Source organism: Eulemur rufifrons, chromosome 30, assembly GCF_041146395.1.
Source record: "Eulemur rufifrons isolate Redbay chromosome 30, OSU_ERuf_1, whole genome shotgun sequence".
NCBI classification, from domain to species: Eukaryota; Metazoa; Chordata; class Mammalia; order Primates; family Lemuridae; genus Eulemur; species Eulemur rufifrons.
In genome coordinates this window covers 110,215,700-110,230,112 of record NC_091012.1, presented here as the reverse complement: position 1 = coordinate 110,230,112, position 14,413 = coordinate 110,215,700, and the positions used below count along the sequence as shown (strand labels likewise).

The following is a 14,413-nucleotide window of genomic DNA, read 5'->3' as shown; positions in this document are numbered from 1 at the left end:
GAAAATATATGTCCAAGAACTGGGCTTTCAGAATAGGACTCCAAATCATATTGAGTATAATTCCTCCAAAATCCTCCAGTCTGGTTTGGTTTATAGAGACTATAAATTGCTCTAACGTTATCTATAGGGAATAGATCATCAACACCACTTAAAAAGAATCAGTGACAACAATAATGCTTTAGGAATACATAGGATGCAAGGTACTTCACTTTTCTCCTTTCCTCAACAGGTTTATTGCCTTTTAAGAAAATTTTTGTAAAATATAAATACAAAGGCAGAGAATTTACTTACAAAGTTAAAACACAGATTTCAAACATAAACACACAATTCAGAAAATTTTAGTTTTATGTACATTTCCAAGCAACGACATATTATGTTAGTTTTCAATATTTTACAGGGTACAGAAAAAAATAGCTCAAAGTCTTCTTTAAATAAGAGCATAAAATGTTTAAACATATAAACAATCCGGTTTGATGCGTGAAAACTAATTTCACAGCTTTTAAATTAGGATATAAAAGTTTCATACAATTAGTTGTTGTGTGTGGATATGGTTTGAATTTATATTACACACTACTGGATTACATCCAATAGCATTTACCTGGCCCGAGCAGGTACTCTGTAAACAAAACATAAAGTTACAACATCACCAAGTGCCTTCACTGAATTCACTCCCCCAAACCAACCACATGGTTCTGGCCACACTTTACACAGTTAATGGCCTCTGTCATCAGAGCTTTGTATGAAATTAAGTCAAAGTGTAGAGCTCCTTTTCCTCATTTTTTTCTCCTTAAAAAAGAAAAGAAACAAATGTTCCAAGTAAAAACAAACATATCCCAAAGCATGTGTGCATCGAAATGTAAAGAAACATTATAACAACTTCATAAAAACTGACTTAAAAGTTTAAAAAGAAAAAAAAAACATGTTTCTAAGTCCTTCTGACTGGAGTAATTTCTCTTATATAAAGAAGAGATAATTTTATATGTAATAGTGTCCTTTCTTTACAGAAATAGTCGTATTATGACACATATGCACAGGGATTAACACTATAACACACTGTACACGGCGGGTCTGGCGTGCTCACCAGTAGTCGTCCGAGACCACGTCCTTGGGGTGAAGCCACTCTACAGAGGAGCCCAGCAGAGTCTGAAGCTCATTCGTGAATTCCACCAGATCTAACAGCTCCTTGCTTTCAGGGTTGAAGGCTTCCAGGTCTTTGGAGCAAGAAAACAAAAGACTTGCTGAAACCTGCCGGTAAAACTCCGCCTCTGCAATGGTGACAATTTCCACATTTGGAAAATTGCAGCGGAATATGCGGGAGGACATTTTTAATTTCTTAAGCACATCTGAAAGCAGTAGCCAGTTTCGTGGCCTAAAAAATAGAAAGGAAAATGGTTTGAATTTCTAGCAAAATGAAAAGTGCTCCCATTAACTACCACACCCTGACTAGACCAGTCCCTAGGTCAGGTAACAAGGGCCGATTACTTTCACTTTGTCCCTGCTTCCCTGTTTCTCACCATACATACCCACTCTCTGACCACCCTTTCCTTCTAAGGTGAGGGAGAGTATCTACCTCTAGCTGTAGAAACTCTGGACTCATCTGATTTTATTAAGAGAACGTCTAGGGAGGACCATCTTAATGAGCCTCACTGCTCCCCTTGCTGATGGTAAAGTCCTGCTCATTCAGCTCTGGCCGCAACTTGGGTTGCACCTCTCCAAGTGCCCTGCTATAGTCACTGGGGGAAACAAGTCTGTATCTCAACCTCTTGGATCTCTCCTCTCTTCAGACACTCACTAACAGAGCATTATAAACACAGAAGGCTGTCTCTCCTTTCCTTTCAGGCATCTCCACCCGCATCCCTCCATTCTTTCGGGAGTAACAACTGTGAAAGAAGGCAGGTGTTATATACCTTGCATACGCCCTACTACACGTCACGATTTCTGCCACTGTTTGTAATGGCATACGTGTTTATAGCTTCAGAGCTTGAGGAGGGTGTTACTCATTCAGCACCTTTGTTAACACATGGCAGAGTGCAGTCTCTTGACAAGTACACCCAAAGTGATTGGTCACTGGGGTACAGTGGCCTGACCATAGGGGCAAGACTTGGTCTAAGCAAATCTGATGACACACCAAGATCCCAAGTGTCATGTATAATGACTGTCCTAATCTTACATGAGAAGCAGATATATCAGTATAATCTAGTACACCCGAGATACCTGGAAGGCCCCTACAGTGGCCTGTTGGGGAGACCCCTAGGGAGGACCCCTACCCAAAGTGTTTAGGTACTGAAGATGGTGACCGTTCTGTGAAATTCTGGTCACAGACTTCAGTTCCCTTTGGGCTCTGGAGAGTGACTTAAGCCTTGGTGTTCTGATGCCCCACCCCTCCGCTCTGCTGGGTGTAATCAAGCTGGTGCGTACCCTTTCTGGAAAAGATCCACTGCATTATGTGAGGTTCGTGGACACTCAAGGAATTCACTCACCCACCCACCCTCATCTACTTAAGGGGGATCTCTAACTCCTGCCACCCCAAGAGCAGCTCAGCTAGTTTCCGACCACATGGTAGCCATGCTTACCCCTGAGCGACAGACACTTGGATGTTGTAGCATGGTAAAAGGGGGCTTTCTGAAAATTCAAATTCGAACACATCGCTATAGGAATCGTCATCATCATCCTGGTCTTCCGGTCCTGGGGGGTTTGCTAAAACATCGTAGCCACTTTCATCATTGGGTTCTAATGGAGGGCAAATAAGAGAAAAAGGGATCAGTAAGCTATAGGAAGATTTCAGCTGCTGTCAAGAAAAAGGGGGATGCTAAATATCAAGATTCTTCCCAACTGAGTGCTGCTTCCAGAGTCCACCACCTGCCTCCCCTCACCCACAGCAGAGAGAAATGTACTCAGATCCATTCATTTCCCACTGAGCTAAGGAGAACAACGCTGCTCACCACAGACAGAGCTGCCATAGAACTCCCAAGAGCCACCGGAGTCATCATCACTGCGACCTTGTAGGTCATTTAAATAATCTGGAGAAAGGAAAAAAAAAAAAAAAAAAGATAAAACCAACTGGTGAGAACAAAATGATGGCAGAGTTAGGGGGCATTTTTCCCAAAAATTCCTGACAGGCTGGCATGTCATTTCCCGTCTTCTCCTTTCTGCACATCATCAATGCAATTCGCCAAAACCCTGTTCTTTGCCTTACCTACCTAACTGAAACCTACATACCTGTTCACCTGGCTTCCTGAGAGACAGAATACCCTCCCACCAAAATGAAAGCTAGACTGGCAAGCTAAGAAGTCAAGTCCTCATACGCAAAACTAAAGTAGCACTGTGCTTACGTATCTCTTTCCCAATAAGTGCAACTTAAAGTAAACAAGGATGGGTCACGAGTGAGTTAGTGGCATTCTTTGACAGTGTCTGATAAGGAGTGTAACTGCAGGTACCTGACCCTCAGGAAAACCTTGTGCTTCTGCTTTAGGGATCTTGTAATGCCTGGGGCTTAAATGATGGGTTACCCGATGACCGAACACCACAGACCTACCCAAATAGTTTCATGTATGGGAGGTCTGACTCATTTCACCCAGACTTGAGAGGTAAACCTATGAGCCATACTTAAGTTAAAAATGCATTTGTAGAAAATGCAAATAACTTTAGGAAATCTTTTAAAACATTTGGGTGAATAAATGACTTAGCTTCACTAGAATAAAGTTACACCATACAAAAGGCCAAAGGCCCGGCTGCTCTCCTCCAAAAGCTTCGGAATTCCAGCCTTTCTGATTTCTGCCTAGTCCAATCCAAATCGAAAGTACCTAGTTACCATCTAATTTTTGAATAAGACCATTTCTTGAATTTTGTCGTACCTGCTAAAAACTTTTCCATCAGTTCACTGTGGGTCATCTTCATGATGGTTCTACCTGAGTACGTAGCCAAAGTGGGGTCAGCACCATACGAAAGGAGCAAGCGGACAATTTCCAAGTGATCGTTCTCAACAGCATCATGCAGTGGCCTAGGGAGAGATGCGCAGTGGGGTTAAGCTCACGCACACAACACTTGCTTTCCGAGTCATCTCCTGTAATGCCAACAGGCCAATCTGGGCACATGTGTACCACGTGTACTGAGGTGCAATATTTCATCCAGGAGGTGTGTACTATCACCACCACCGCATAGATAGGGAAACTTAGATATAGTGACTAGCTCAAGGTCAAACGACAACTTACTATGCTACTTTGATACCTAACCCTTTAAAGCCGAGGGAACAGTGGGGAGAAAAAAAGAGGGCCCAGTGGGGTGTGTGCTCAGGAGGGCACAGAGGCCCCCCACCTGTGTCCACAGGGGGCAGAGAATGCTATTAGAAAGTGCAAAAGACCAAATACATTTGTTTGGCTATTTTTATCGCTGTCAGGAAAACCCCGTACCCTGCCTCCTGGCAGCATCCCACTCACACAACCAGGAAGATGCTTGGGCTGCCTCAGACCTGGGTCTCTGACCAAAAAACCAGGGTCAAGGACAGGGTGAGGGCCAGGGTTGGGGATGTGGGTGGTGATAACAGGTCCTCTGTCTGTACTCCTGGGATTTTTCAACTCACATATATTTTAAATATAGTGATTTCACAGATGGTGATGAAGAGCCCAGGGTCTTAATTATTCATTACAATTATTCCCACTTATTCATGCAAGCCGACATTTTCAGAGGCTTTGGTCCATAGGCATTACAGGACTGGCCAAGATTGGGAGCTTTATATCTACATTTGCCAGAAAGGTCTGTTGGATTCAATCATAGAGGACTCAGCCATCAATGTGCTTCCATGTCGTTCTCGGTCTTGCCTCCTGGGGTTTCCCACATACCCTGAGAACCACTGCCTGTGCCCCAGCAGAGCCAGGCTGAGAGCAGGACACACCACTGACCTGGTTCCATCCTGGGCACTGCAGTTGACATCAGCGCCGTATTCAAGGAGGTGTCGCACGATGTTGAGCCACCCTCTAGCACAAGCTTCATGTAGGGCACAGTAACCTGCGTTGTCTCGATGGTTCACATCACAAATCTTATTCTCTAGACAGTACAAGACCACTTCCTGTGGGGAAGAAGAGGAATGCCATCAGATCACTGCACAATGACCTTGTAAGGGGGAGCTCTCTCTAGTTCTCAAAGACATACATCCCTAGGCCTAAGAACCCAGCTCAGGCAGGCTGTGGATATCTTGAGGAGGGGCAAATGCATGCGCAAAGGGCTTGGTGACAGAGACAGTGTCCCTTAAGGTTCTTGCTGCCGCTGCTGCCTGGCTCTAGGTGAGTTATGCTTTAACTTCTCCAAAGCCTCCATCTCCTCTGCTGGGGGGGAAGAATAGCACCTACATAGGGCTGTTGAGAAGATGCAATTAGAGACTCGCAAAAGCCCTTAGCCTAGTGCCTTGCATCGTGAGCACAGAGGGATCCAACTGCTAGTATTTCAAACGATGCATTAATAAGTAGAAGGGCATTCTCACTCAATCGGTTCATTCAATAGGTAATAGTGGATGACAACACAAGTTTAGATAAAAGCAAGAACAACCGATGCATAACAAGAAATTAAATGAGCTGGAGAACATTTCTCAACTTAAGTGAGGGAGGGATGTCCAGGAGTTTAGGCTGGTCCTCATGCCCCTTGTGAAGACCAGGGCTCAGAGCTGGGGTGGCCATGCTTCTGCTGTGAAGTAGAACTCAAGTGAAGGCTCTTTCAATGTACCACGTATATCATCAAGAAATGACATAAATGTTTCAAATAACCTCACCCTTTTTGCTTCACTCTCCACCCGACTTGGGGCTGAATCAATATAATATTTTCATATTTACTTAAGTTAATGACAGGAATCTGATATGCCACATACTACAACCTACACATTTCCAGAACGAAATAAGACAAGCCTACCCTTCCCCCTTTGCAGAACATGTTCTGTGTCAACAGTTTGCATGAGAATCAGTCTTATTTATCTTACTTCTTTGGCGTGTTAAAATATTGCTATGAACCACTCCCAGTAAGCACAGCAGTAATTTATTCAATGTTTTATTACCTTGATTAAGAAAGTTTTCAAACACATAGAACTACATCTGCCACCAGAAAACAGGTTACCCTGTTTTCCTGCAAGCCATGCCCAGCAGAGAGCTGTCAGGGTCTGAGAACTGGAGGCAGGCAGAGCATGTGGGTGGCCCAGCACATGGGCCACTTGGTAAGGGGGAGCTCGATGGGTCACACTGGGCCTGCCTTCCTGACAACTCTTAAATAACTCATCTATTAAACCTAAAATAGGCAGCATTGTAGCCACCCATAAACGTGAGGTGAGTTCTGAAAAACCTTTTATGCCCTTTATAGGACACCTCAGTCAAAGGTGATCACTCAATTGGGTGCTAACTACAATGTTCCATATGTTCCCTCTGCAAATCTAAGGGTACGCACCGGTAAACCTGGCCATCCGTGCCCTGTTGCTTCAGGTCGTTGCAGCAGCTCCCTTCCAAAATAAGGGGAAGAAGAGAGAAGGCATGCCCACAGAGCGTTTCTTCCTTCAGGTCCTAACCTGCCAGAAAGCCCACAATCCTCAGAGCTCCCAGGCCACCTGCCCTAAGCACTGGTATCCAGGATACCGCATGAAGCTGCTGTTCTTTTTGCAGGCCCTCACTAGCCAGACTCGAGTGGATGGCTGTAAGCTAATGAGTTGTGTGCCCCAGCCAGGGAGAGGCCCCGTCACGTGACTCTGGGATCAGCTCTAAGCGCCACCGACTGCTGTGCACAGATCAATTTACCCAGATCCCGGCGGCCTGCCTGGTGTCCTATCAACCCAGGGTTTATTTGCTCTGACAATTACGGCCTTCACCTGGAAACCTTCGTAGCTCCTAGGACTGATTTGAGGGAACCTAGAAATGAAAGATGTCGAAGCTGAAGGGTAAGTCAACTCTCTTTGCCTCGAGGACGGCAGGGAAGGCAGTAGTGACCTGACAAGCAGATCAGACTTTCTGCCATGGCTACTGTGGTATTTCTCACTTCGCCAAATGTGTAGGTCTTATGTTATCCCACAGTGACCTACGAGATATCAAGAAAAGAAAGTAGTACCGTTCTTATTCAACGCTTGGGGAAGCTGACACCCAGAGAGGTTAAATCCCAAGCTCAATGAACATGAAGTATGAGGCCTATAACTCAGGTCTTTTGGTACCTGGTCTGCTGGGAAGATTCCAAAGAGCCAATGAAGGGCCCGGGCTAGGGAGCTGCAATCCAGCTGTGACCAGCATCCCTCGGACCCTGCCTGTTGGGGTAAAGCGGGCTAATGACACTCTCCTAGCTAGGAGGGTGATGGCCTCTTAAGCGGGTGGCAACTGCTGTCACCAACCAGAGAAAATAAAGAGGCCGGAAAAGTCTGTCTACCCAATACATTTCTTGGTTTATTTTCTATGCTAGAAATGGGAGTGTTTGAAGGGCAGCCCGCCCATTTGCAAACAAAATCAAACTGTTTTTGTTGGACAATTCTCTGTTAAGCGGCTATAAGCTGAATGCCATTAACTGCAAAATGTAACCATAAAGGCCATAAACCCGACATTGTTAATTAATTAAATGCCTCATTAACTTTTTTAAAAACATGATTTATTCAATTCATAGAAAATTTAACCATCACCACTAAATGCGCAAGCATGTGGTTCCACATTGGCACTTGAGCCTAAGAAACAGAAGCCTCTGTACCGAGAGGGAAAGGCTTGCGTGTATCTAGCCTTTCATTTCAGGTGGTCTAATACAGATCTGAAGAGAGAGCTTGTTTCGAAACCTCAAGAACCAGATTAACACAAAACAAAGCTCAGACGGCCTTTTTCATTGCATGTGTTATCTTTAGCTAAGCAGAAAACAACAATGGTAAAGACTAACTTCAGGAAAACCCTCCCAAAATTGTGCATTCAAACTGCTTCTTGCCTGGGTTAAGCAAATTATCCTTCCACTTTAAAAGGTTTAAACTGCCACATCTTAACGGCCTATCATTCCAACATTTTCAATTTTTCTTAAAGAAATCCCAGAAAGTTGGATTCAAAGTTGAAAGCTTTCATCTAGTTATTAAAACATTCAGCATCAAAACTGATGACCTATGAAATTTACATCACTTGAAGTGGGGAAAAAAATGTCCTTACAAAAACATTCCCAAGGCTTCTTGGAGGACCTACAAGAGTCTCCAAGAGTCTCCAGAGGTTTCTGGTCCCAAAGAGGTGAGACTGGCGGAAATATGCCAAAATGAAAGACCGGGCCAGGAACCTTGCCCTCTACAGCCAGCGGAGCCCGCTGCCCTCCTGCCTCTGTCATCTCTGGCGTTTGTTGGAAGCACAAGTCGATTTTCTCAAGCGTGATCAGGAATGAGTAGCCCGGCTTGGCATGCTGCATCTATCCTGTCCTGCTAGGTGCTGCTGCTCTCAGTTTGTGGGAAACCAACTGGCTGCCACTTGGATTTAATCCGCAAGTAACTGAGCTAATTACCAAATCCTTCCAGAGAGTTCTCCCCGCCATAATCCAGAGATGTCAAAAAGAGATATGTTGATACGAAAAAACAAAAACAATGGCACATACAACCAAAAATGCCCCACTAGTGCTACAAAGGACCATCCCACAGGCGTGAGCAAACTTCCAAGTTCCTTTCCACACAGCCATGCCTCAGGGGTGGGGTCTGGGTCAATGGGAGACCAAAGCTGGGTGGTCCCATCAGGAAGGGCTCAAGGCACAAAGGACAGCAGAAGGGTCAAATTGTGCGAGCCAGGGTTCTGGCCAAATCCTGGGAGATCACAGCCCAGTGAGAGCCAGCATGGATCCTGCCACCTCGGTGCTCCACCACACCTCCACACTCAGCTTGCCGAGCCACATTTTATTTTCACCATTCAACTCCCAGAGGGCTGATGCCAGCATAAAAAAATGCCTTTGCCCTGTGGGCTATTACATCACAATTTCAACTGACAACAGTGTGGTGGGGGAGATGCACAGGGGCAGAGGGAGTCATCTATCTCAAGGAGGTTTGGAGCTATATAAAAAGGGCAATTGCAACGTGAGCCAGCCCTGGAGAGGAGGGGGTTCGGGGGCTGGGGGGATGGCTGGGCTTTGGAGCCAGGCTGCTGGATTGTTATCTAAGTCATTGAACCCCTCTGGGACTCAGTTTCCTCATCTGAAAGCAGGAATAATACCAGTTACTACCACACAAAGACAACGAAAGGGTAAAATGAGTTACTCCAGATCGTATGAGCTTAGAAAGAGTACACGGCAGAGTGCTCAGCCAATAAGCTGTCACTGTCATTCACCATGCCGGGAGGGGGAACCCGCAAGGGGGCAGCCAACAAGTTTAGGGAAAAGCCTGAGTCTGTGTCCCTCCGCCGACCTCCAGCCTCAGGGCTACCCTGCCCTTTATGGGAAAGAGACCACTCAGGTCTGCCCCACCCCCACCTCAGTGCACGCCGGCACCCGACCTGCTGCCACTTCCCACCGGCTCCCCGCACACCGCCACCCCTCCACCCGCAACGGCACAGGCAACCTCAGATAGAGCTCATAACTTCTCTCCCCTTTGCTAATCAGAATCCAAAAGGGCTCATTAAAATTCCCCCAGTCGCCAAGCCCTGGGTTATGTCAGATTTTATATCAGAGATAAGTGAACGAGACTGGAGGGTGCCGAAGCAGCCTACCTGCCTGAACACGAACTGAACATCAGAGAGGCCTTTCTTTTCACACGGCGATTGAACAAGCCACCAAAGAGACAGCAGCGAAGAGTGTGGCTAACACAAACACCCTGCTGGAACACCGGCCCGGCCCCCTGATGTGGAGGGTGCTGGGCCCTGCTCTCCTAGTCCCTCCCATACCCCCCCACTTTGTGCCTTGCCCCCCAACCTGGCATGGCCACAGGGACACTCACATGGACACTCCAGGAGCACCACAGGGACACTCACCTCATAGCCAAGCCTGGCTGCCCGCTGCAGGAGGGTCTCGCCAGCGTTCTTATTGACAATAAGTCTCCGTGCTTCCGGAGGCATCGGGCGGGACTGGGTGGTCTCTTGAGGGGAACTTGAGCATGGCAGCTGCGCGGACTGGGAAGCTGGTAGCAGTTGCTGCAAGCGGTCGAAGGGCTTTGGCTCCTGCTTGGCTGGTGACAGATCGTAGTCCGAACTGGGCTCAGGCCGCTTTCTGAATCTCCGGACAGTCATCTATCACAAAACCAGGTAGTGCGCATAGTTCAGGCTGTGTCCTTCCAATACCACTGCTTCCCCTCCTCCCTGTGTGACCAGCCTGCGTGGAGGAAGACACTTTTCCCCTTGTCTTTCTTTGTGGGGCTGGGGGGAGGACTGTCAAGGAGGGTTGGAAAAAAGGGTTTCATTCTTACTAGTTTGAAACTTTGCTGCCACCCAGAAGACATGCCCTTCTAGGACAGGAGGGTGACATGTGGTGTAGGGGAAGAGTCCAGAAAAAGGAAAGCTTTGTCCCCAAGAAGCAGAGAAGTGGGGAGGGGGCATGTGCTTGCACAGGCCTGGGGGGAGCGGGGGTCAGGAGGTACCTTGCCGTCAGTATTCTCCACGTAGTAGTCCCCCGTCAGTGACAGCCCCCGCCTGGGCTCCTGAGGTATCAAATGCTTGGTTTTGCACAGTCTCTTCCCGGATGGCTTCTCGCTGCTGTCGGTGTATTTCTGCGGCAGGGAGGCAGCCTGGCAATCCTCTTCTTCATCTGTGCACAGCACATCTGTCTTCTGGCTTTCTTTAATTTTCTGCTGTTTGGCAGGCGGCCTCGAGGCTGGCGTGCAGCTTGGCTGAGTCTGCTTTTTGCCGCCTGCATTGGTGGATGAAAGACTCTTCATGGGCGGAGAGCCGGAGAACACAGGCAAGCCTAAATACGGAGGGGGTGGCGGGGTGGCGGGCGGGCGAGAGGGAGGGGGAGAAGAAGCAGGCGTTACACAGTTGTAGCCGGTGCAGAAAGAAAAGCCCATTGTTAACACTGATCACTGGAGCGGCTTCAGTTTTTAAAGATATACCAATTATGTTTTCAAAGCATTAATATTTTAATTATCCCACATTCAAATGGCAAATAGGTTAACCCACAAATCGCCAAGTGGCAAGTTTCTTCAAAAGGCCCGGACAAGAGGACAGAAGCCTGCTCTTCCTGTTCTCCCACCCCCACCCACTGGGCCTCAGGGTAAGGGCCTTCCCAAGGAAGGCCAGCCTGGGTGCTCAGGACTCAGTGACTGGAGACGGCCCAAGGCTGGAATGAGGGTGCTGGCAGGGGCCCGGGGCCACCCAGGCTTCCCTTCCTGCTCAGCCACAGGCAAGGACATCATGAGAGAACCCCCTGCCTGCCACATCCTAGTCAGAGCCAGCGTGGCCTAAGATCCCCTCTCAAAGGCCCTTTCCTACAGCAAGTGGATGACCCACTCTCCGAGGCGGACCGTGAAGGGGTGGCCTCCACGTACCTTGTTCGTTGTCACTGGATTTGAGCGACTCTTCCGACCAGCTTCTGTTGCCTTTGGCCTCTGCCCTTTTCCTGCCAGGTTTCTCTTCGGTGATGTTATTCCCCTGGGTAGTAACCTCAGGCTGAACCGCCTGGGTCACTTCCTTTCTGCTTTGCCGGCCAGGTTTGCTCTCTGCTGCCGACACCTGCTGCTCCCACCGTTCTCTAAGGTGCAGCAAGTGGCGTTGTTTTTTAGGATGGAGCCCTGTTAATTCAATGCACACCTTCAGGTTGGTCAGCTCACTATTATGTGGGTCTTCTAAGTGGTTAGAGGAATTGTTTGTCATTTCCCTCTCAGGCCAGTCATCTAATGGAGAAATAACTACAAATTAATCAAAAAGCCCCCTGGGGGGAACAAACTGTCTTACGCATCACTAATGGGGCGGGGTGAGGGGGAGGGGTACGGTCACTGTCTCTGCTTGAGCATGTCTTGGGAGGGGGCCTATTTGTCTTTGGCCATCCCTGGGCTTGAGCGCCTGCATCTGGCTTTGGGGGGAGGGGAGGTGTGAGCGGCTTCCCCAGGGCTCCAGGCTGGGAATCTCATGGAGGCGGTGTGGGAATGGAAACCCCCACTGCTGCGCCCCACGGCTTCCCCTCACCGACTCTGTCTACGGGGCAGTGCGCCGCACACCCACACCTCCTGTCCGTCCACCGAGGCCGCATGCACAGGCCTCCCCCGAGCAGGCAGCCGAAGCCGACCGAGCTCACCTTTGGAGACTCGTCTTCGCTTGGCTTTCAGCAGAGGGTCCTCTGGCTGCTCCTCCGCAGTGGTCTCAGTGTGGCTGCTGTCACCTGAGACTTTGCGTTTCCTGTCCAGCCGGAGGGTGGGGCTGTGTGGCATGTCCGTAGCCACCTGGTCTGCGGGTGGCTCGCTCACAGGCTGCCTCTCCACAAAGTACTTCTCCACAGGAAGATCTTTGTCCTCTGGGGCTTCAAAGGGATCATGGTGTTTGTTTCCGGCACTATAGTCGCCTAGGAGGAAGGGAGACAAGAATACTTAAGTGAGGGTCCAAAGGCCACCATGAGAAGGCAGGATTCAGGGAACAGGTGGGACCACCATGCCCGAGGTAATCTGCTATGGATAGACCCTTCTTTGGAGACTGGGGTCCTCACACATGGTTAGCACAAAACCCTCAAACCAGAACTTTCCAAAATAAGGGCACACTGAAGAGAACAGGCAAGTAAAGCAGAAAGTAAGGCACGGACCATACTCGTAACTTTCTCCTACCTTTTTATAGTTTCGAGTATGAGGGAACCAAGAAAGGAGATGAGGTATCAACATTATCCTTTCTTAAAGCACTGTAGTCCTCTCTTTCAGCAGCAAGATCCAACCAAGCCTGGGCTGACCTAAATTTGCTGAGGTCATTATTTTGAAATAAACGGGAGACCAAATATCCCCAAAAATCTCATCTACAGAAGGGTAACACCAATATTCACCTAGGCCAACAGGAGACGTGATGAAGAAAGAGGGACGGAAGACAGAGCGTCAAAAGCAAACCTAGAACCTTGATGGGAAGAAGGGACTATCTCTCCTGGAGGGGTCTAGGCCTACAGTCCAGGCCACGTCTACTGCCTGCAAGATGGGCAGAGGGAAGCAAGGGATCCAGGCAGACCCAGGGTGCTGGGAAGAGAGGCCTGGTAAGGCCAACGGCAAGGTTTCCAAAGTTCAGAATCAACTTCAAAGAACTCAATCTGATGGTTGCACACATGTGGAGCGAAAAGTTTATCACTTAAATCAAAAGTCTGCTTCCATTTCCTGTCTAAGATAGGGGGAACCCCACGGGGACATTGGTCACCTCGGCTGGCACTCTTGCTCTTCACGCCTGCCTTCACATGCAAGGATCGTACAGACAAGATGCCATCCCCTTCATTGGCAGGTGTCTTTTCTACACCAGGCCCACGCTTGCAAAACTGCTCATTCCAGCACCCCGTGCTCAGCCTAGCATCGCGGTGGGGCTTTTCCTTGAATCATCTCAGCCCAACATCACTTCCTACTTTTGCTCTAATCCCACAAAATAGCTCATTTACTGCTTTGCTGGTCATGACTTTTCTAATATACAATAAAATATAAATAGTAACTACCAAATGACCACCGTAAGGTTAAGGTGTTTGCCCTTGGCCCACTAAAATGACCCTGCACATCATCGGGCTATGAGTCCAGGATCTTGGTAACACTGAGCTGAGTGGCACAAGTCAGCTTCTAGATGAAGTGGCATACACCTCATGTGACCTCATCCCTCCTCTCCCCGGCCCACTTCAAATGTCACTCCCACTCATGACCAGCCTCACTGGTACCCTCATCAGCTCCTCTTGGCGGCATTCCCAGTGGTTAGTGGCAGTCAGCTGTGGGGGTGAGCTTCACCCTGGCTTTGGTGAGCCTGTGCTTTCAATGGTGGAAGGACCCATTCACCTCCTCTTCGAGGATGCCCCACGGAGGGATAAACGGGCTGCATCTACTCTTACAAAGGAATGGCAGAGTCTCCCCAGCCATTCCTCCCCATCCTCACTCACCATACGGACCAGAATGGTTGGGTCTTGGCACCCAAGCCCCCTCCAGGGAATACTACCCCAGGTCTCTGTAGGCACACCTGGCACTGGGTGGACACCCCAAAGCACGGCCAGGGTGAGTCTTCTATTGCAGCAGCGGCAGGAGAAAACATGCAGACTGCCCAAACCTCTAGTCTGTGCTAGACCATGCCAATGATATGGCCACCACACTTGGCTTGGCCTGAGGATGCTAAGAGGGCGGGCTGCAGGTTGTCACTCGAGCTGCTCTGTGACCCTCTTAACCACTCTGGCAGTAACAGAGCCACTTTACAGCTCGGCCCCCCTCAGTTGTAAAGTGGGAATATTACTGTAAGCTGCCTTCCCGGGTGGGCTTCATAAACACAGGCTTAGCACGGCACAGGGAAAGGCTGGAGAAATTACTTACAAAAGGATGCTAAGA

General features: G+C 48.5%; 1 protein-coding gene across 8 annotated transcripts in view; it reads right to left on the bottom strand.

Annotated features, from left to right (window-relative positions):
- The window catches only part of BCOR (BCL6 corepressor), a 115,981-nt gene that overhangs the window by 1,263 nt on the left and 100,305 nt on the right, over positions 1-14,413 (bottom strand). For 3 of the 8 annotated variants that reach the window (XM_069463090.1, XM_069463092.1, XM_069463089.1), the window contains 9 exons: positions 12,175-12,438; positions 11,429-11,671; positions 10,523-10,848; positions 9,921-10,175; positions 4,899-5,065; positions 3,855-4,000; positions 2,943-3,020; positions 2,574-2,730; positions 205-1,369 (listed from right to left, as the gene is read on the bottom strand). In XM_069463090.1, the coding sequence (XP_069319191.1) occupies positions 1,078-1,369; positions 2,574-2,730; positions 2,943-3,020; positions 3,855-4,000; positions 4,899-5,065; positions 9,921-10,175; positions 10,523-10,848; positions 11,429-11,671; positions 12,175-12,438 (1,928 nt within the window). In that variant the 3' untranslated portion in view covers positions 205-1,077. Of the gene's footprint in view, positions 1-204; positions 1,370-2,573; positions 2,731-2,942; positions 3,021-3,854; positions 4,001-4,898; positions 5,066-9,920; positions 10,176-10,522; positions 10,849-11,428; positions 11,774-12,174; positions 12,439-14,413 lie in introns of those variants that run through there. The other 5 variants (XM_069463085.1, XM_069463087.1, XM_069463088.1 and 2 more) reach the window with 3 other exon arrangements.